The sequence below is a fragment of the Molothrus ater genome, chromosome 9 (genome assembly GCF_012460135.2).
Source record: "Molothrus ater isolate BHLD 08-10-18 breed brown headed cowbird chromosome 9, BPBGC_Mater_1.1, whole genome shotgun sequence".
Taxonomy (NCBI): domain Eukaryota; kingdom Metazoa; phylum Chordata; class Aves; order Passeriformes; family Icteridae; genus Molothrus; species Molothrus ater.
Window position 1 is genome coordinate 26,320,527 of NC_050486.2, and position 21,343 is coordinate 26,341,869.

General features: G+C 53.4%; 2 protein-coding genes across 6 annotated transcripts; both read left to right on the forward strand.

The window, feature by feature from the left end:
* The first annotated feature begins 3,942 nt into the window (after window positions 1-3,942).
* Window positions 3,943-16,078, forward strand: TMEM61 (transmembrane protein 61). Of its 5 annotated transcripts, none has more exons than XM_036388327.2 (4): window positions 3,943-4,079; window positions 4,166-4,351; window positions 13,169-13,569; window positions 15,002-16,078. In XM_036388327.2, the coding sequence occupies exons 2-4, from the start codon at window positions 4,283-4,285 to the stop codon at window positions 15,297-15,299; spliced, it is 768 nt and encodes a 255-aa protein (XP_036244220.1). In that variant the 5' UTR covers window positions 3,943-4,079; window positions 4,166-4,282; the 3' UTR covers window positions 15,300-16,078. The 5 variants fall into 5 exon arrangements, with proteins under 5 accessions (XP_036244220.1, XP_036244221.1, XP_036244223.1 ...); XM_036388326.2 differs by lacking the exons at window positions 3,943-4,079; window positions 4,166-4,351 and adding exons at window positions 9,361-9,506; window positions 9,632-9,660; XM_036388328.2 differs by having other exon boundaries at window positions 3,943-4,351.
* A 1,098-nt stretch (window positions 16,079-17,176) lies between these two features.
* On the forward strand, window positions 17,177-19,957 carry BSND (barttin CLCNK type accessory subunit beta). Its single transcript, XM_036387460.1, has 4 exons — window positions 17,177-17,353; window positions 18,323-18,402; window positions 18,726-18,972; window positions 19,691-19,957. Exons 1-4 carry the CDS (start codon window positions 17,177-17,179, stop codon window positions 19,955-19,957), a joined length of 771 nt encoding a protein of 256 aa, XP_036243353.1.
* The last annotated feature ends 1,386 nt before the right edge of the window (window positions 19,958-21,343 follow it).

A 21,343-nucleotide genomic window follows, 5' to 3' on the forward strand; every position in this document is an offset into this window, starting at 1 on the left:
GAAGAGTTCTGTCTCCATAAGAAAAATATCAAGAGGCCTTCAGTGGCACCAAAGGAAGGCATTGAAAAGCATTAAAAAGCCCATTTTTTTCGTGTAAACTCTCACAGCCCTGGTACTGACTGCCACAGAGCTGCTGCTGAGCAGTACCAGGACACTGAAAGGACAGGCATTTAATAGGAGTAGTTATGAAAACTAATAAAGAATTTTGGGAAGACTGCGAGCCTGCTTAAATCTGTAAAGAAACCAGCCAGTGGTTACTCGGGGTTAGGAGTCAGCTGCTTTTGGTTTTCCTGCACGTTGGTTTGGTGCAAAGCTTGTTTGAAACGGGAGTGCTTCTGAGGTTGGAGGGAGGTGGTGCTCAAACTGCTTGTGAGAAGCTCCCTCTGCTGAGAAATCCAAAGTATGTTCAGTCACCCTGAAGGAAAAGCCAGGAGAGGAACGTGGTTTGCCTGATGGTGCTCAACTGGCCAGCTTCCAGTTGGGTTTTTTTTAAAGGTATTTTTCAATGGGATATCTATTGCCCAGGACCTATTTCTCAGGTTTCACAGCTGTTTCATGTGAGGGAGTAGAGGTGTGTGGTGGCTTGAAGAGGAGGAGGGCAGAGGGTTTGGTACAGCAGCTGTAGCTGGAGTGGCCTTTGGGAAATCGGTCAAAAAGGGAAAATGCATTTTTACTTACTCTAGAAACTTCCAGATAGCTCTCAGGGGAAGTGAAACACCAACTGAAGGCTTAGGCAAGGTTAGATTGTAGATTGGTGAGGCTAATTTAGGTGTAGGTGGATCTAATGTGAAAGGACTTGTTTAACATCCATGGTGGGGAAAGCTCTCCATGTGGATTCTTCTGAGTCCTTGGGGTGACTTTGCTCTTTTTTCCTTGCCTTCCTCTGTCCCCTCAAGGCTGCAGCCACCCTGTTCACACTGGGAAGGGCTTCACCAAGAGAAGGAATAACTGGCTGCAGGAATCAAGGATACCTGGGCTGTGTCCCATGTGCTCTGATAGCAATCATGCCCCACTCCTCTGGTGATGAGCTACTGTAGGTGGCTGGTGGGACCCATCACCACCTTGGGGGGAAGCAAATGCAGGGTGTGAAGTAAAATTGAGAATATTGATGATGGCAGAGTGTGTCCTATCCTTCAGTGGCTGTGCTCTGCATCAGGAGGCAAGGTCAGCTGCTGGTCAGCACGTTCACAGAGCCACCAAAAAAAACCCCCAGTGCTGCAGAACGTACGAGAGCTTTCGTGTATTCTCTGTGATGTGCATTAAATCCAGCTTTACAATTGTCTCTGAAGGGATACCCTGTCTGGGTTTATAAAAAGAATCACTTGTCAAAACAGAGAGCCAGACTGGGAAAGGAATTCAGCACTCCCTTCACTGTCACCAGGGCAGTGTCCTCTGTGGCAGAAATGAAATGGCTGTGGCATGGCAGCAGGTGTGGAGAGCTGGTTACTGAGGAACTTGGGGTTCCAGCACTCAAACTACAAGCTGGAGGAGGTCACACTCCTCTGGGTGAGCAGTGGGGACAGTGAGCTCATGGCAACCATCAGTTGGTTTTACAGCCCTGAGAGAGAGAAGTGGATGTAGAAACTTGATGCTCCCATCTCCTTCTGTTGGTGAGATCCTGGGGACACCGACTGTGCTGGGCATCAGAAACCAGCTGCAGTCACTGGAAGGCAAAAATGCATTGCTGCAGACTCATGGCAAAATGCACACAAGTGTCGGTGGCTTCCAGGATGCTCAGGGTGAACTTTGTCACAAAGGCAGTTGTGAACCACAGCTGGTGGGGAGTGACTGCAGGGTACCCTCTCCCCCCACCTGCCTCTGGAATCTTATTGCTTGGAGAGGAAAACGCTGTGGGAACATGCAGGAATCATTTGGTGATGGTGAAGGCTTGCCAGTGTCACCTGAGGAAACACTGCAAGTGGTTTTTCTGTACAGGCCAAATTTTGCTCCTGTTTTCAGCTCCCAGCAAACCTGCCTGTGTTTTTAGCATCCCAGTACCAAATGTAGTTGCAGGACTTTTCCTCCAAATAAAGCTGAGGCTTGCACTGCCTTGGCTGTGGCCATTTTCTCTCTCTGGTGTTGTCACTCTGTCACCTGTCTGCTTTCATTTATTGCAACGTTTAAAAATTTTATGGGCCCACTCCCAGATGATGTAAACTGATAAAACTCCAGGCCATGCTCCAAAAACATCAGTGTAACTGTAGGATCTGGCCCCTTGAGTTTACTTACCAATGCCAAAGAAAAATAGAAAAGCTGTGAGCAAAGCAAAAAAAAAAAAAAAACGGAAAAGGATGGCTGGAAAAAAAAGAGTTTAAGATGTTGGTTATATAAGAGTTGTATAGCTGTTAAAGTCACCTAGAATATCCTTTTAATAAACGGAGAAATCGCAGCCAGATAAGTTAATAATTAAGGGTGACAAAAATACACCATTGTTCCAATAATAAGGAACTGTATTGGTCTTACTGAAGATAAATGGAGGCGTATTTAACGTGGTTCAGTGCTATGCTGATAGACTACAAATGTCCTTTTTTTTCACTAGAAAACTCAGTACAAAATCAGGTCGAAAGCTGATTGCCAGTTTTTGTTCCCTCCACGTTGCTCGGCTCCTTTCAACAGCAGATGTGCCTTGGAAGCGACTCCCACGTGTGTGGAACTGAGCAGAAGGAAGCTGGAGGCTTTGAGAAGAGGTTCCTGCCCCTTTCAGTGGAGAAGAACAAGATGTGCTCCCATGTGTGGATCATCTCATGGAGATACAGAACGATTTTCAGGCTGAGGACTGGATAAATTGACTGGTCCTCAGCTCTGCAAATCAGTGGCTGGAAAAGATGTGTGCATGGAAGGTGATGAGGATGTGATTGCTCAGTTTCCTTTAATACAGGGAATTTCTGTAGAATCCAGCTTGGCAGAATTGGTTGGAGCCATACCTAGTAAAATGAGACAGCAATTTCAGCACCTCCTGACACAACCAAATCCCACTTTTTTCATACTTCCAGTAAGCATCAAAATATGATTGCTGCAGCACCCTGTCCATGGGGAAGAGTGGCCTTTAAATACCCATCCAGAGAAACCCTGAGACTCATAAATAAATCTGAGAATGGGTAAATGCACTGATCCTGCTCCCAGCTCATGGTAAACTCCAGGTGCCCTTCCAAGCCCCTCATGTGCTGAGCTGCAGACTCAGCTGCTTTCTGTCTCCTCCTGCCCTCTCCATCCTTGGCAAGGCCCATTTTTTTTTTTACAGACTGCTTAAGGAAATCATTGAGAAATCAGGCAGCAATAAACCACTGTCATCCTAGAGCAGTTAATTATCATTATCTATGGTATCAGCTCAGAGCCTGTAATAAGCTCTGAACTTTTATTGCACTGAGGTGTCTGCTTACATCCAGGCTAATGAAGGTGATAGGGCTGGGATGGATTTCCCTCATGCTGGAACTGGCAGAGTGAATCAGGGCAGGAGAGTTTCATCCCTCTGTGAGGCAACCAAGAGCTGACACTTCTCTGGCACAGCAGAAATGCCAGGGGAGGGAAACCACACCTTTTCGAGTAAGACAAGTAGCCAAAGAAAAGTGCAGGATACTTTTTGGGGAGCAAGATTAACTCTCTGGATCCTGGGGGACTTCCCAGGGAGGTGGAGCAGGGAATCCTGTGTTCTCCATGTGGGATGGCAGGTCTGTGTCCCAGGGATGCTGCTCATGGGTACTTTCTGTGAGGTGCTGATCTAAGTCATCTGCAGGTGGTAAATTGAGACCTTTCTTTTCAGTCTGAAGGTAGCTAACTTAGGCAATGTCTTCCAGCTGTTTCTTCACACGCATCTTTGCAAATGCCTGTTACTCACATTCACATCCCCCTCGTTCTTCCAAGTCAGTTCTGAGTCAGTTTTTCTCTTGCAGACTGAGGGAAGAGATGGGAGCAACCTGCTCGTAAACCTCCATAGGAGAAATCTCCTGCTAGTGCTGTTCCTTTCAGGCAGAAATCTGGAGAATATCAGGAGTGGGGTCTCCTCAGAGCCTCACACCACAGAGCTAACCAGAGTGCAAGGCAAATTCCCCTTTGAGGGAGCTGTGGCACTGGAGATGAGTGTCAGTATCCTCTGACTCTTTTAATGCCATTACAGAGAAGCTGCAGCCTGTGATTTCCCAAACTCACCTCCTGTCATTTCTTGCAGAGTTTCAAATTGTCTTCAGTTACCTAGAAACCCGTGTAAGGAGATGTAAATGTTCTGGGCTAAAGCGAGGCAGGTGTGCGGGCAGAAATCACAGAGCTCTTGCTGGGTCAGCAGCTGATGTTGCAGATGAGCTGTGAAGAAAGCAGACAGGCTTTTGGGCACAGCAGGGCACCAAAGGCATCCCAGGTGAGTGTTTCACTGAATTAGAAGGGAATTCCTTACAGGTGTCTTGTACAGACTCTTGATGTTGGTGTGCATATGCTGCATCAAGTGTCCTGGGAATGCTGCTCTCCTGGATTCTGAAGTATTTTACATTTGGAAGGAAGTTAGGCCTGTAGGTAAGTTACTCTTGTGGTATAGTAAATCCTATATGAATCCTTTGCTGTATTGTTTGGCTTGACTGACAACATGAATGAACTCTGGTAAGTTTATGTGCTGTTAAGTTTAAAAGATGTTTATTGAAGAACTGTTGTGCCTTTTGGATGTATTCCTTTTTATCCTTACCTTTTCCTATCCTTTTGTCTGCCCCTCCCCAGCCCAGCCTTCACATAGATAATATTGTGTTTCTATCAGTTTGGATTGATTGACATTGGATCTTTTGTTTGCTTTTTTTCTCTCTGTGCTTTAACCATTAGTAAGTAATAGAGTGAACCTTGCCAACAAACTTTGTTGTGCTGTCGCCTTTGTATTAAATCTGTGTTTGCTGATACCTCAGCTGGTGATTCTTTAAGAAACCTTGGAACCCTCCTCCTCTCAGCCATTCTCTGTGTCTCTCCCCAGGCTGTCATGCTTCCAACAAAATGTTTGCAAGGTTTGCTGGCAGCATTTTAGCCCTCAGCCACCTCCCAGCACAGCACACTGATGTGAACAAGTGCTTGTGGGCAGCCTGATGCCAAGGCAGGCAGTGGGATAATGCAGGGCATTGGAAAAGGAAAACAGCTTGGAACATCTGGGACAGATGTGTGTTGGACTTCACATGTGGTGGCAACCAGAAGAGCTGGATGGCTGCTCCACCCTTTTCCTCTAAAATTTGTAATTAATGCTGCTTTGAGATTCTCTTTTGCATTTTTGTGCTGAAAGATAAACAAAGCCCAGCCCATTCTCTGCTCCCTAGGGAGCTCTGTAATAGCTGCATGCAGCAGAGGCACAGAGAAGCACCAGGTCTTGGGGATGTCAGCATAGCTGTGTTGAGTTCACTGGGAAGCAAATTTAGCCAGTTTTGTGTTTAATCAAAGTTCTTTCTGCTTCTTTGAATATCAGCATTTGGAATCAAGGATACACAGGAGCTTCAAGCTCAGATATCCAATGTGTGGAGTGAAGCAAGCTGCTGCTGTGCTTCAGCAGCCAGGGCATGTCTCCCCTGGCTCTCTCTGCTCAGGTGTGATAGATGGGACTGACATCAGGCTCGACTGAGGAGCCTACAGGGCTGGAAATCAATGTTTCCTCACTGCAGCTCACACTCCAGCAGGGCTGCAGCAGCTGTGGCGTGTAAAACACGCTGCATGGTGGGTTACCCACGAGTAACACAGCCGTGGTGCCTCTTCATGGGGAAAGAAAGAGCTCAGACATGGGGCTTCCCCGAGGCAAAAATCTCCAGGAGCTCAGGAAAAGTTTTGTCTGAGTAAAGGCTGAGTTGAGGATTTAACTCTTTTCTTCCCCCACCCCTTGTTGGGCAAATTTCAAATCCTTTGCAGATTCTGTTGGAAAGCCCCTAGGAAGCTGCTTCTGTCCTCATCTGCAACACAGAAATTTCCCTTACATGAAACCTAAAGCTTTATCACACCCATTTCTCTACACAACAGCCCCAGGAGGAGCTGGCACCTCAGCCAGGTGCTCCTGTACTGACACGAGTCCCAGACAAGGAGATGAAGGAATTTGAGAACACTGCTTGTCCATAAAGTCCTCTGTGGACAGTTCTATCCGTACTTTCCCAGTCCCTTTCCAAAACCTTCCACCACAGTTGTGCTCCTCATTGTGGTGCAGATTTACAGGCTGCTGGTTGGGACATCATTACAGTTGAGTAAGCAAATATTTAAGCTTTAAAACACGCAGAGGTTTTGGGTCCAGTGGCTTTCTAGATGATGGACATAGCTAGTGGAGGAACAACAACAGAAACTGGTATCAAACAACTTCATACACATCTTGTTCTCCTATTATAACTCAAACTCAGTGAAGCCATTGGAACTAAATAATAAGGTATATTACAAAGTACATATTATGGTACAAAAAGGACTTTGGCATTCAATAAAGTCTTGGGTCAAAACGACAGCTGGTCTGCAGGAGTAGCTCTAGGTGAACTAGCCAAAAATCCACACACTCCTTGAGGGGATCAGGGGGCTGATCCCCTTTGACATCCAAATGCTTGGCATTTCCTGATGGAGACCACAAAGGAGGGCTCCCAAACCATGCAACAGGACCTCCACAGAGAGATCCATGTCCAGCTGCAGGTTCAACCCCAAAGGACACCCGTGAATGTTGCCTCATGTGAAGACCTAGGACAAATATTTCCACAGCCTGGGTTTGCTGACTGGATTAAGTAGGAGTGCCTGAGCCAGTATATCAGCTAGCACGACTAATTAGGCATTTTAAGAAGATGCAAATTAAGGCAAAGATAAACAGCAGTAGGTTTCTCTTTTGCTTTCCACGTGCTGGATGCAGGAAATCTCTCCCATCTGCACATCCTCATGGCTGTGTGCTGCAGCCCCTTATCAGCCTGGCAGGCTGCACCCAGTGAGCAGGGAAACACGAGGTGTGCCAGCCCCTGGGAATGGCTTCTCCATGGATCTGGACAACATGGACACCTTGTGCCTGCAGAGATGTGACCCCTGAAGCAACACCAGTGGATCTTTAGTGACTCTGTCACAGGGGGTGTGACCAGAGGTGCTTGCTGGGGGCAGCTGGGCGTGGGATGAGTGTCCTGTGTGCCAAATCACTGAAGGAATCACTGTGGCCTGGCCCAGGTGCCACAAATAAGGATTCTGGCAGGGAGCCTGTGCTCTGGATTTGGTGCATCCAAATTCATTCTTGGCTTGGTGCTCTTGGTATCACCCACCCTGTCATGACAGGGCAGAGAGTGCATGCATCTGCACACACACACCCCTAATGAAAAAGCTGGCTTGTTTATCTTGATTATACAGTGAAATGCACTATTTTACATGTGATTTGCTGCAGCAGCAAAATTAGGTGAACAATGAATCAAAAAGCAGCATTTTTTTTGTGCCAGCAGCATTGCTCAGGCTCAGCATCCTTACCTGGGGGAGGCAATTACTGGAACAATCTCCTTCCCTGTTCCTCCTTTGTTCTTGTTCTTGCAGGGGCTGTAACTGTCTTTTATATCTCCTTGTTTTCTCTGCTGCAGTTTCACTGTGCATGGGGTGTTTCACATGTTTTGCACAGATATTCTGTCCTTATTCTGGAGAAGCCTTTTCCCTGTGCCCCATGTTGCAGCACCTTGTCCACCTGCAGGAAAGTGCTCAGAGAGGGAAAACACATTTTGGCCAAGGTGCTGCTAAGCAGACAGAGGTGCTGGTAGCACTCAGCACTTCCAGCCTCTACCTTGTGGTGGAATATTTGTCATGAGTTTGGCTGCCTGCAGACCAGATCTCTGGGCAAGGTAGAAGGTTGTGGATGGTTATGGGGCTGAAAAACCCCATAAAGGGCACAAAGCCATCTCCCTCTGCAGCCCTGTGCCAGGGACTAGCATGGAGCTGTGCACTGACACCACTTTGAAGTGCTTCAGATGCTGTTTGACAATCAAATTTCAGTTAAATACATTATCTGAGCAGAAAAAGTTCTCTTACTGTCCTTCAACAGAGTGGCTGCTGATTCACAGTGCCCCCACATCACTGGGTGCTGGCCTTGGGGACTCCTGCCCCATGCTCCTCTTGGATGGAGACCCAACCTGCTGCAGGGCCACTCCTGGGTGAGCCAGCCCTCCGTGTGCCCCAGTTTGCCTTTTGTAAAACTCCACAGTGGCTGCAGGTAAATGGAGCTGTACACCCACAGGTTCTCAGCTGGGCTGAGTGCCTTCTCATCGTGTATGAAGCATATGTGAATTCCACAGCGGGGCTTTGCATCAGTCCCTGCAGCACGTGCAGGTAAACCTTGAGCTGGTTGTGAGCTGGTTGTGAGCTGGTTGTGAGCTGAGGAGCTCCAAGCAGCACAGGAGCAGCAGCCCAGGGTATCCATAGGAATGGCTCTGCCTGTCAGTGATGCTCAGCTGCAGCCCAAGGGCAGCGTGCTGCATCTGTGCATCTGTGGATGAGTGAGGTGCACAGCCACAGCACAGCACAGCACAGCAGCTCTTGCTCAAATCTCCCTCCAGCTCCGTGAGGAGGAATTGTGCCTGAATCCAGATGCTGTCATAGCCACCATCCTGAAATTCAGATCACAGCACCCTCAGCTTGTTTAATATCCAGGTGTCCTGAGTGCTGTGGGCCAATGGTTTTAAACTAAAAAAGGGTTGACTTAGATTAGCTGTAAAGAAAAAAAAAATTATTACAGTGAAGTTGATGAAACACTGGCACAGAGAAGTGGTGAATGCCCCATTCCCGGAAACATTCAAGGCCAGGTGAGACAGGGCTCTGAGCAGCCTGATCTAGTTGAAGATTTCCCTGCTGCTTGCAGGGGGGTTGGACTATATCGCCTTTAAAAAGTCCTTTCAAACCCAAACCGTTCTAATTCCATGAACGAGGAAAAGGGACAATATTAGCTTTTGACACGGAGCTGAGGCGAACTGAAGTGGTCACAAAGCAAGGCTGGGGCAGCGACCCTGACGTGCTGCAGCGTGGGTGTCCCACACATAGGACACAGCAGGGATGTCCCCAGCCGCAGGGAGAGTTTTGCATCCCGAAATCCCGGGAGCGCCGCGCCCCGACGGGACGGGAGCGGGCTGCGGGGAGCCGGGCAGTGCCGTGCCGTGCCGTGCCGTGCCGTGCCGTGCCGTGCCGTGCCGGGAGGGAGCTCCGGTCCCTGCCCGCCCCGAGCCGCCGCCGCCCCCCGCCCGCCCCCGGCCCCGCCCGCCCCGCGGGCCGCGCTGGCGGAGCCGCCGCTCCGGAGCGGGGCTGCCGGCGGCGGTGAGTACACGGCTGGGACACGGGGGGACACGGGAGGGGACACAGGCACCCCTGCGCCCAGGGAGAGACCCCGCGGGTGCCTCGGGGACGGGCGCCGCCGGGGAGGGGACGCGGGGCTCAGGCACAGCCCCAAAGCCCGGCTGGGGGGACACACGGGCTCTCCTCGGTCCGCACCTGCCTCGGGAGGATGAGCGCACCCGAGTTCTTGGAAGCTCTTCCAAGGCATCGCTGCTACTTTGCTTTGAATGGGGAGCAAGCCCTCACTGGTAATTGTCACAACAAAATAACAAATTTGGATAAAGGCAGGAAGGGATCTCCCTACAGACGCGCTCACGCTTTGTTTGGTGCGTCTCTTCTGTGCATCTCTTCTGTTCCTCTTCCGTGGTTAAAGGTCTCCAGCCCCGCACGGAAGGACGGACTGTAAGTGCCGTGGAGGGACGGGTGTGGAGGTGGATTTCTGCTTGATGGCGGTGGGAGAGGTTCAAAACTCTTTTCTTTTCTCGTGTTGCTTGAAAAGAGCGTTTTTCTGAGTAATGCTTAGTAGACCCTATGAATCACCATCTGCATAACTTTATATGGGGGCTGCTATTCTCAGCGGCTCGCTGGAACTATGTAAACTATCAACATTATCTGTTTGTACATGAAACGTGCAAATCTATTCCCCGGGAAACTATTCCAGAGCAGGTCAGAGGAGGAGACAGGGCCGAACAAAATGTCAGGGGGGCTCGGAGAGTGGAGAAGGGCGTTTGAGAGCCGGCAATTGCTGCGGCTCCGTGAAAACTTGTGCTGGGAATGCTCGTGGGGAGGGAGAGCCACATCTGGCTCTGTGCAGATGCTGAGTGCCCCGGCGCGGAGCCGGGAGAGGCTGCGGGAGCCTGGGGTCCGGCCCAAGCCTCGCACCTCGCTCCCTGCTCCCCCAGGCTCCTCTTCCAGCGCTTGGTGTGCTGAGAAAACACCGCGGGTCCTTCAGAGAGGCTCGGGAGAGCTGTGGCAGCCCGGGAGGGGGCTTGGCAAGGGGGCTTGCGGTGGCACTGTCACCCAGCGGTGGCAATGTCACCCAGCGGTGGCAATGTCACCCAGCGGTGGCGATGTCACCCAGCAGTGGCACTGTCACCCAGCAGTGGCAATGTCAGCCAGCGGTGGCGATGTCACCCAGCAGTGGCACTGTCACCCAGCGGTGGCGATGTCACCAGCGCGGCGGAGCTGCCCCCGCCCGTGCGGGGAGGCTGGGGGAGCTCCCTACGCCGCGCTGGGTTCGTCGAGGGAGAGGAGAGTTTATTCTCTCGAGCTGTCAATCCATCACCTCCCAGAGGCTCCTCCATCGGAGGCTTCTCCTCCTTCCCTCCTCCTCCCCCTCGCTGCCAGCTCTCCCAGATGTGCTCAGTGCTGGAGGCGGCAAAATTCCCCGTGCCCAGGCAGGGGAATCACAGCAACTGCTAAAGCTCACCAGGGGATTCAGAGCAGCTCCCAAACCTCACCAGTCTGACCCCAGAATGAGGAGAGTGTTTGTTGCAGGAGGTGAACATTCCAGCTCTTGGTGCAGGTCCAGTGCAGTGTCTCAGTTTGGAGTGACCTGACATTTCCACACAGCTGGATTGAGATTTGCTGTAGGGGTTTTTTTGGGTGATTTTTTTTTTGTTTGGTTTGTTGGTTTTTTTTTTTTTTTGTTTTGTTTTGTTTTGTTTTTGTTTGGTTTTTTGTTGTTGTTTGTTTTTTCCGTCTAAAAAATATGCTGAAATTTCTACCTGAAAATGCATTGCTGTCCAAAGGAGCTGCATTTGGTGCAGGTCAGTGGGGTCCCTGTGCTCTCCTGAGAGAGGCAAGGTAACCTGAATCCAGCTCTTCTGCTGTGTCCTGCTCGTGTTCAGTGATGGTTTGGGGATGCTGACCCCTGACAGCATCTAACACCATCTCCAACAGTCCCTTCTCCATCTCAGCTCAGCCAAGCCCCTACCCTTCAGGAGGGAGCATCCAAACATGCCCCCATTACAGAGGGAAGCTTTGCCTTTTCCCAGCCCAGGAACAGGACTGCCTTCCCAGCTGATGGCCACTGGCCACAGCCAGCCCAGGTGGCATTTTGGGCTTGTGACCCTGGGACAAAAGCTGGACTGAGCTGTTGGGTCTCCCACTCCTTCAGCTTTCCCAAATCTCACTTCTCATCAGATTCCTTCATTAAATGTTGATTAGATCAGGTAGTGCTTCTTTCAGTACAAGGTAATTTGCCTTTCCATTTAGTGGGCCCATCTGATAAATAACACCTTGAAATAACATAATTCCACCTGACCTTGATGGCACCAAGTCCTTGCTGGACTTCTGCTCCCTGCCTGGCTCTGGCTCTGCCCTTTCAGACCTCAGGGTACAATTCAGGAGATGAGCCCTGCCTGGAGGAATGGACACCAAAGCCACCACATTATGGTCCTGCTGCTGACACACAGGCAAGGTGATGTAGGCAAAGCTGAGTGTGGGCCATCCACCTGCCCACCAGCCTCTGCTTGAGCTCCTCCTCTGTGCAGGCTCTCCACTGGCACTGCCACCATGACAAACCTTCCCAGTGCAGCCACCCAGGACTGGATCTCTTTGGGGGTGTTGGTGCTTCATTCCCACATGATCCAAAGCTTTTTGTCCATTCAGAAGTGGGAGCTGAGCCTGCATCTTCTTGCTGGGCAGTGAGCAGAGGGGATGTGGGGGGACCTCTCTGCCTCCCTGGTTGGTTGGGAGCTGGGGATGCACAAGCTCAGGGAGCAGATGCCTGCTGTTTGCTGGAGAAAGCAATGGGGACTGAGATCAGGAACCAGTTCCCCCTCCCCAAGTTTTCCAGCACCAGGGAAACTCTCTGCATGTGACATTTAGCTGAGAAGGGCCACCCAGCAAGAACATGTGGCACTAGCTCACCTGTTTGATTGTCAAACCAACCCCAAACCACCCTGATAGGAAGGGTGAAGCTGGTGATAACACCTCCAGGATCAATCTTGACAGGAGCTTGAGAAAGTTTGCACTGGAGCTGACCCAGGCAAGGAAGGTTTTGTGTGCCAAACTTCATGTGGATGAAGATTGAGCAGATTTTTCCAATGTCATCAGTTCTGGAGGAGAAAACAGGCACACTGATAATTTGGAAGTGATGACATCTTAAATTTATGTTCCTCTCTCCGACCTCTTCCATAAGCCATGCTTTGAAAGCCCAGGAAACACAGCTGGCATTCCTCCAAGTCTGGGAGGAAGTCTGGAATAAAACCCAAAGAGAAGAGCTCTGAGAGCGCCCAGAGCTAGGGTGTCCATCCTGCCTTTGTGCTGTTCCTTGAAAATTGGGATTTTTTACAAGGAAGGTTATGGGTCCAACCTGGTGCTGACTTTGCTCTTCCCACGGGCTTTCTATCTGAGATGGTGGAAATGCCCCTTCTGATGGATGATGATAATAATAATAATAGTAATAATAATAGTAGTAATAATAGCAATAGTAATAGTAATAATAGTAATAATAATAATAAAAATAATATTAATAATATAGTAAAAATAATATTATAATATGAATATTAACATTATTAACAATATATAAAATAAAATATTAACTATAATAAAATAATAATATAATTAATGATAAAATATAATAAAATAAAACTAGTAACAATAAAATATAATAACAATAAAAAATTATATTATTATATTATTATAACAATAATCATATTTTTATTATTTTTATTATTTTAATTATTTTATTATTATACACTAATAATAATGACAATATCAACAACAACAACAACAACAACAACAACAACAACAATAATAATAATAATAATAATAGTAGTAGTAGTAGTAGTAATGGCTAAAGGGGCTGCAAACCCTGGAGACCTCCTCGCCCAGTAATTTTCTCCTCTGGCAGTTCTTCCACGAACTTCTCCCTCTCAAACCTGGCACGTTTCTTGTCTTCCAGGCTCTCTCATGCCTTGCCTCACTGCTGTCCCCTGCTAATCGCTGCTCCCCAAGGATGGCAGCCGCCTCGTTCCGCTACGGCCTGACCATCACGGGGGCCGTGCTGCTGGTCACGGGCACGCTCTGCTTCGCCTGGTGGAGCGACGGCGAGGTGGGCTCGGCCAGCGGGGCTCGGCTGCTGCCCCCCCGGGATGCCGAGGCCGTGCCCAGCTCCTCCTCCTCCAGCGCCCTGCTGCGCTCCGTCAGCTTCTTCTGCTGCGGCATCGGCGGCATCCTGCTCATCTTCGGCCTCCTGTGGTCCGTCAAGGCCAACGCCAGGGTGGTGTCCCGGCGCTACCAGTACCATTTCCCCCGGGACCTGCAGTACTTCACGGCGGAGCCCGCGGAGAAGTGGAACTGCAGGTGGGAACCTCGTCCCTGCCAGCTCCTGCCAGGGGGAGGATGGGTCTGAGCCTAAACTTTGCTGGCTGGTGAGCTCCCAGGGACAGCAGCCCTGCTCTGTGCTCTCCTCCTGCCCCCCGAGCAGGTGCTCCTGCTCCTTAATGTCAACCCTCCTTGCCCACCCCCTCCTTGCCGTGCATCCATCTCTCCCTGCCCTGCACCCATCTCTCCTTGCCCTGCATCCATCTCTCCCTGCCCTGCACCCAGCTGTCCTTGCCCTGCATCCATCTCTCCTTGCCCTGCACCCAGCTGTCCTTGCCCTGCATCCATCTCTCCTTGCCCTGCATCCATCTCTCTCTGCCCTGCTCCATCTCTCCTTGCCCTGCTCCATCTCTCCCTGCCCTGCACCCATCTCTCCTTGCCCTGCATCCATCTCTCCCTGCCCTGCATCCATCTCTCCCTGCCCTGCTCCATCTCTCCTTGCCCTGCTCCATCTCTCCTTGGAGCACATGGCTTTTCCTTTGGGCAAGCTGTGCCTTCCCCTGCCTGCTGCTCCCCAGCACACGGGGCTGGCTTCCACCTGCAGTGATGAGTTGGTTTCACAGCATGCCCAGCTTTGGGGCTGCACCTGGGGCAAGCAGGGCCAGGAGCAGGGCAGAGGCTGTCAGATGTTTTCCCTGTGCACGAGCTGTGTTTGCTCAGGAAAGCTCTGCTGGAAGTGGCAGCAGGCTTGGCCAGGGCAGGGAGGGCTCTGGCTGGCCTGGGAGCAGGGTGTGACCACGGGGACCTGGGGTCCCTGCTCCTTGCCCAGGTCCTTGTGCCAAGCTGCCCCCTCAGCTGTCAGCAGCCTCTGTTCTGCAGGGGGTCAGTTAGGGGCTGGGCATGGTGAGGATGCTCTTCTGCCCCTGGCACCCTCTTGAAAACCTCATGGATGCCAAGAAGCAGCTGACAGGGTCACCCCATGACACTTCAGCAAAACCTGCCCATGTGCTGTCCACAGTACACAAGTTAATCATGCTCAGACAATGGGGTTGATGGATGTTGGGATGCTCCAGTTGGGTGCTGGGATGCCCCACTGGGTGCTGGGATGTTCCAGCTGGGTGCTGGGATGCTCCAGGGGTGCTGGGATGCTTCAGCTAGGCGCTAGGATGTTCCAGTTGGACAATGGGGTTGTTGGGATGCTCCAGTTAATGGGGCACTGGGATGCTCCAGTTGGGTGCTGGAATGATCCAGCTGTGTGCTGAGATGTTCCTGGAGTGCTGGAATGTTCCAGTTGGGTGCTGGGATGCTCCAGCTTGGTGCTGGGATGTTCCAGGTGTGCTGGGATGCTCCAGTTGGGTGCTGGGATGCCCCACTGGGTGCTGGGATGTTCCAGCTGGGCACTGGGATGCTCCAGCTGGATGCTGGGATGTTGATGGTGTGCACTGCTGGGTTTCCTCCTCTCCCCTCGCAGCTCCTGGGACTCCAGCGCCATCCCCACCTATGAAGAAGCCCTGACCTGCAGACCAGCCCAAGCTGCCCCGGCCTTTGTGCAGCCGCCGGGGAGGAAGGAGGAGCTCACGCCGCCCCTGTACCGCTACCTGGAGGAGGACGAGGGCTGGCAGGGCGGCCGGCGGCGCAGCTCCTCGGACAGCGCCCTGTTCCGCCCCAGCCCCTCCTGGCTGGACCCGGCACAGCCCCAGGAGCCGCAGGCGACGCCTCCTCCCAGCTACGAGAACGTCATGGAGAACATCATCGTGCGGGGGCTCTGAGCGCCGCCAGCCCGGGCCGGGACTCTGCCGGGGCTGCCCGGGGTCCCAGCTGGAAACTGAGCCCCAAACTTGGGGTGAGAGGAGGGTGGGCGAGCAGTGGGGAGGGTCAGCCCGGCTTGCCTGGCTCTCCAGCGCTGGGAGATGTCTTCAGAGCACCAGGGGTAGCTGGCATGTTTGAAAGCTTTCATATTTTTAATAAAAGCACTGCTGGTTTCAGAGGCTTTGCATTCCCTGCTCACCCTGGGGAGCTCCTGTCAGGCCTGCCCACTCCATAATAAATGTGCAGCACACTGAGTAATCTGGGCAGAGAAAGCCCAGCTCTGTCTGCACCACTCACTTCCCTGTGAATGCCCCTTCCAGCCCTGTCCCCATCCCTTCCACCTTGTTTCCCTACATGCTGACTGCCCACGCCTCACTTCATTTGGTGCCAGCCATGCTCAGTGGGTCGTGCCTGTGCTCAGAGCATCCCAGTGCACTTGGCATGTCAGCAGCCTCCTGGAAAAGCCATCCTGAGTGGCACAGCCCCCTCCTCCCTGCCCTGCTCGGGTGGGCGTGCAGCCTTGCCCAGAGGAGAGGCCAGCTGTGGCAGGAGCTGCTGCCAGCTCCTGCATCCCACCACAATTCAGCGCTGCCCCGGGCCCCCCGTGGCCCTGCAGGGCTGCAGAGTGGCTGAGGAGCCACAGCCACCTCTAACACACTGCTTGTAATAGAATTATTTGTCGTGAACCAGGTGTATCAAGGGAATAAAACAGGGGAATAAATCAAGGGAATAAAACAAACTCTGTCTGGCTGTCAGATGTGTGCTGGGAAGGAGACACCTTTCAACACCCCAGCTCCAACCTAAGTGTACACAGGGCACAGGGACACTTTGTCTTTACTCTCCCTGGGTGGAACAACCTCACTCCATCCTTTTCTGGCTTTAGTTCCACCTTCACAGCCCAGTGAGGCAGCCTTAGCACTCAGCCAGAGCAAGGCAGGATCTGCTCCAAACCCCCCAGCCTCCAAAATGACCCTGGAGCTCTCCTTCTTTTCCTGTTGCAGCCCTGCAGCCCTTGAGAACACGCTGGGCCCTGGCATCCCCCTCATCTGGGGCTGTGCCAGCTCTGATTTATGACTGAGTCCAGCTCCAGTGCCCAGGGCTGGGAAAATCCCAGCAGCACCAGCTGGTCTGCGGGTCCCCATCCCTGCAGCCGTGCTCCCTTGTCCCTGCCCAAGGTGTGGGGCTGCAGGGAAGGTTATCCCTGTCCCTTCCCAAAGTGTGGGGCTGCAGGGAAGGTTATCCCTGTCCCTTCCCAAAGTGTGTCAGGGGCTGCAGGGAAGGTTATCCCTGTCCCTGCCCAAGGTGTGGGGCTGCAGGGAAGGTTATCCCTGTCCCTTCCCAAGGTGTGGGATCTGGCAGGGAAGGTTATCCCTGTCCCTTCCCAAGGTGTGGGGCTGCAGAGAAGGTTATCCCTGTCCCTGCCCAAGGTGCGGGGTCTGCAGAGAAGGTTATCCCTGTCCCTTCCCAAGGTGTGGGGTCTGTCAGGGAAGGTTATCCCTGTCCCTGTCCCCAGATGTGGGTCTGGCTGAGGGTGCCTGCAGGGAAGGTTATCCCTGTCCCCAGGTGTGGGTCTGGCTGAGGGTGCCTGCAGGGAAGGTTACCCGGACATGTGCTGGGTGGCTCCACTGGAGTGTGAACGGCGGGGCAGTGTTTGCATTCATTACAAACCCATTAAAAACTGGCTGGCTCAGCCCTGGGCAGGACCAGCTCGACGTGCAGCTCCTGGCAGCCTCTGGAGAGAGAAACCACTCCTTGCCTTACGCTGCAGGTGTGCTCAGCAGCCTCAGGTGGACGGGCTTCCCAAAATCTCCCCTCCTGCCTCCCCCAGCCGGAGCCCATGGCAGAGGAGAAGAGCTTCCGCTACGGCTTCATCATCCTGGGCTTCTTCCTGGTGATGCTGGGCATGTTCATCATGAGCATGGAAAAGCCCCAGTACTACATCACCTTCTGTGTCCTGGGTGTGCTGCTGGTGGCCGTGGGCATCACATGGAGCATGTGCCAGTGCTACCCAAAGGTAGGATCCTTCCTGCTGCTGCTGGGAACTTTGGGGAGATCAAGGGCTGGATTTGGGGGGCTTTGGCTGCTGTGGATGTGCAGCCTCAGTTTCCCCAGGGGAAGCCAGTTACAGCAATCTGGAAGGGGAATTATTTTGGGAGGTTTGTGCCCTGCTGATGCCTGCAGGATGTGCCTCATCTCCTTCATCCCTGAGCCTGGGACTTTGCTTCAAACAGGCAGCAGGGAACAATCCCAAGGAAATAAACTTGTGTTCATCTCTCCCACGCTGCCCTTCCCTGGGCTCTGGGGCTTGGCAGGCTCCCAGGGCTCCCAAGAAGGGACTGTGGTGGCTGTGGAGGCCGGGGGGGGCACTCAGCTGTCAGTCTCCTTGGCAGAGGGCACAGCCAGCAGGAGCGCAGCCACGCGTCCCCGCCCTGGGAAGGGCTCTGGCAGAAAAGGGCTTTTTCCAGGAGAGGGCATCTGCAGGACTGATCTGGGACTGCTGGGTGGCCCATCAAGAACCTGGCTGCCCTCCAGAATGTGGCGGAGCCACCTCAGGACCCAGGACCAGCTGGGACCTCTGGAAGCAGCTGTGTTCTCTAGGATTGGGGTGGAGCAGAAAGCAGCTCCCCTCAAAGCTGAGCTCAGCCCCAGCCAGGAGGGACATGTGGCTTTGCCACCGTGCTGGAGGCTCGAGGATGGGACACCCTCGGTGTGGTCCCTGACCACTGACCTCCTGTGTGGGCCTTGGGACTCCCTCTGGGCTTGGGGACACGTGTGAAAGGCACTGAGAGCAGGGCTGTGCTGGACTCATTCATTCCTTACCGATTGCCCTCAAAAGTGCCATTTCCAAGGAAAACGTCCAAATACGGTGGGAAAAGACCCTAAGCCCAGCTGAAGGGACACTCTGGCCCTCTCCCCACTCTGAGGGCCAGGGGTCCCTGTGCTGCCCAGCACAGCCCTGGGCTCTGCCTCTCTTTTCCCCCAGATAACGTTTGTGCCTGCGGACCTCGAGGCCGAGCGGTTCCTGGACCACAAACCCACGGTGCTGCCACACAAGGACACAGGGTGGGTCCCAGAGCAGGGCGGCGTGTGCCCTGGGGACAGGCTCTGACACTGGGGACAGCTGCACCTGGTACAACACAAAATGCCAAGCAGGGATCAGGCTGGGAGAGGCTGAGCCTGAGGGACACTGGGGGAGGCAGAGCATCATCCAGTGGTGCTCCTGCAGGCATCCCCTGGCTCTGCTGCTGGTGTGGGCAGTGACACAGCCTTGGTGGCCTCTAAAGCCACTCCCTCAGGTGATGGAGCCCTGTGTGCACGTGCCTGAGCATCTCCCAGCTCCACGGGGCCCAGGTTTGCTCAGCACCCTGTTATCCCTTTGCCTGCAGCTTGGTTTCCCCCTGCCCCAAGCCAGAGGCCAGCAGCACCTACGAGAAGAGCCTGCCATCCTACGAGCAGGTCCAGAGGCAGGAGGTGAGCTCGGTGTGCCCAGCCCCAGCCCGGGCACAGCCCCCCCGGCCCCGGAGCTGCTCGCAGCCATCCCTGCAGGCCAGGGCAGAGATCCACCGGGAGCTGCACGGCGCTGCAGAGCCCCTGCAGGAGCTGCCGTCCCGCCGGGAAACAGCAGCAGGCAGCTGGTAGGTGATGCCTGCGGGCCTGGGGTGGCACTGCTGGGATGAGGGGTGAAAATGGCGGGATCAGACCCCCAGTATTGTGGGGAGGGAGAGGATGCTGAGGGGTTTTTGCTGCTGTCACAGCACTGAGCCTCCACACCCTTGGCCCCACTGAATGGTGGGGATGGAGTCTCAAGCCATGAGGATTCTCTGAACCAAATTATTTCCCAGGAGGACGTTTAGATGGCCTTTGGTTGTAATTTGTATTTTGATGATTGCATTTTCACATTTTGCTTTTATTTCATTTTATCAATATAAACAGCGTCCCTCACAAGAATAACCCCAAAGTTTCTGGTCAGACTTTGATGGAAATGAGATGCACAGCATGTCACCCTCAAACCAGATGCCACATATGATGCCCAAGCATTGGTTTGAGAGGTCCCAGAGGGCTCTGCAAGTGATGGGGGTCACTGTTCAGGGCACACGGGCAGCTGCCAAAATGTAGCTACAGCTGGGATGGGCGCATTGTTTTCCCATCCCAGCTGCGGGTTCAGGAAATGTTAGCACAACAATTATTTCACCCCCTGGGCAGCAGGAACCTGGCAGGCAAGTTTTCCCCAAAAAAGCAGGCACCGAGGGCTGGGATAGGGACAGACATCGCAGGTCCCTCCAGCCAGGGCACTGGTGATGCTGGGACGGCCGGGGATGGCACCTCCTGCCCAGCCGCGTTTGCTGTTCGGTGTCCCCGCAGGCCGGGGGACGCTCCGCTGGCATCCCTGCTGGAGGAGATGGACACGCCGTCGCTGGAGGGCTCCGTGCCCGGCAGCCCCACGCCGCAGAGCCGGAGCCTGCCCTGCTCCAACCATGCCAGCCTCCCGGAGCGGGGAGAGCAGCCCCGAGCCCCCCGGAAGGGCCCCGGGAGGGAGGACGATCTCTACTACGGGCTCCAGGAGGAGCCGGATGCTCTGCTCAAGGAGAGCGATGGCCTGTCTGAGCCTGAGAACTGATTTCCTGGGAAGAATGGCCACTTGGACTCACCTCATGGAGGGGATGCACTGATCATAGCCTGGGGGAAAGGGGGCTGTCCCCAAAAGTGCAGTGGCCCCAGGATCCTGCCTGTCCCGGGGCCGTGCTGCACCCCTTGTGCACACCCAGCCACTCAGGAGGCTGTGATTTCCCCCAGAGCCAAAGGGGGAACACCCAGCCCCTGAATTCAACAGAATATGGGACAAGGCATCCTTGCCAGAGCCATTTGGGTGGGCACAGAGAAGCTGGGCTGGGCAGGATCTGGGCTAAGTGCTGTGCTTGGGAAGGGAAAGGATTGGCCGTGCTGTTTGGAACAGGATCAGGTGTAGGTGGGTAAAACCTGCTCAGGGCAGGTGGGTTTTATCAAGCAGAGATGTCCTCAAAGTCTTTTTCCCACTTACCCAAGCTCTGCTGAAATTAAAATTCAATCCAGAATCTCCTGCAGCAGGCAGCCAGGTTGGGAGAGGGGTGACGGAGGGGACAGATGGTGCTGTCCCCTGTCTCCTGCACAAGGACCACTTCCAGCACTCCTGGGAGCACAGGGAGGAGGACACAGCTGAGCCAAAGCCCCGGTGATGGCACTCGAGGTGGTGGCTTTGCACAGTCTGCTGGGTCGGTGTCATCAGCTGCAGGTGGCTTTGCAGGCTGGCACCCACCGTCCCCAAACTTCCTGCGAATAAAAAGTGTTTGTCCCAAACCACGTGGGTGGATCTCAGCCTGTTTGTCACCACGACAGGGACAGCACAGGGACTCTCCAAACCTGTCCCCAGCACAGAGAGATGGCAGAGCTGCTGGGAGCTACAACCTTTGGCTGCTCAGGACTGCAGGGTGAGGCTGAGCCTCCCCAGGGCCACTGGGTCTGCATCAAAGCATCCAACAGCATGGGGATGCTGTGAGAGTCCCTTGCTCTGTTTTGGGAAAGCTGGGCTGGGTCTGCCTGTGCCTGGCATGGCCCCAGGAGAATTGGGAGCACACATCTGCTGGCAGAGGAGACCTCAGCAAATCCCATAGAATCACAGAACTGAGCTGGAAGGGAGCTAAAAAACCCTGCAGCTCCAACCCCCCAGATGGAAAAGTGGGGGAAAGCTGTCCCCCAGCACCCCAGGGGGATGGGGCACAGAGCCCTGCAGGGATGTCCTGTGCTTGGCTGGTACAGTGCAGGCTGTGCAAAGAAAAGGCTGTGCCTGAGGTGTCACAGCCCTGTGACACTGCTGCACCCTTGGCTCACCTTGGTGTCACCAAAGCAGAAGGGCAGGGAGCACTTGGGGTGTTTATGGCCAACAGGAGGGTGGGGAATGAAGGCTGCAGTGTTGGCTAAACATTGGCACGGGGTTGTGAGCTGCTCTCCAGGGGAAGCATTACTGGAT

Coding starts and splice junctions, on each gene's coding strand:
- BSND (XM_036387460.1), top strand. CDS start 17,177: ATGGCAGAGGAGAAGAGCTTCCGCTACGGCTTCATCATCCTGGGCTTC. Junction 17,354..18,322: donor TGTGCCAGTGCTACCCAAAG/GTAGGATCCTTC, acceptor CTTTTCCCCCAG/ATAACGTTTGTGCCTGCGGA. Junction 18,403..18,725: donor CTGCCACACAAGGACACAGG/GTGGGTCCCAGA, acceptor CTTTGCCTGCAG/CTTGGTTTCCCCCTGCCCCA.
- TMEM61 (XM_036388326.2), top strand. CDS start 9,428: ATGAGCGCACCCGAGTTCTTGGAAGCTCTTCCAAGGCATCGCTGCTAC. Junction 9,507..9,631: donor TGGGGAGCAAGCCCTCACTG/GTAATTGTCACA, acceptor CCGTGGTTAAAG/GTCTCCAGCCCCGCACGGAA. Junction 13,570..15,001: donor GCGGAGAAGTGGAACTGCAG/GTGGGAACCTCG, acceptor CTCCCCTCGCAG/CTCCTGGGACTCCAGCGCCA.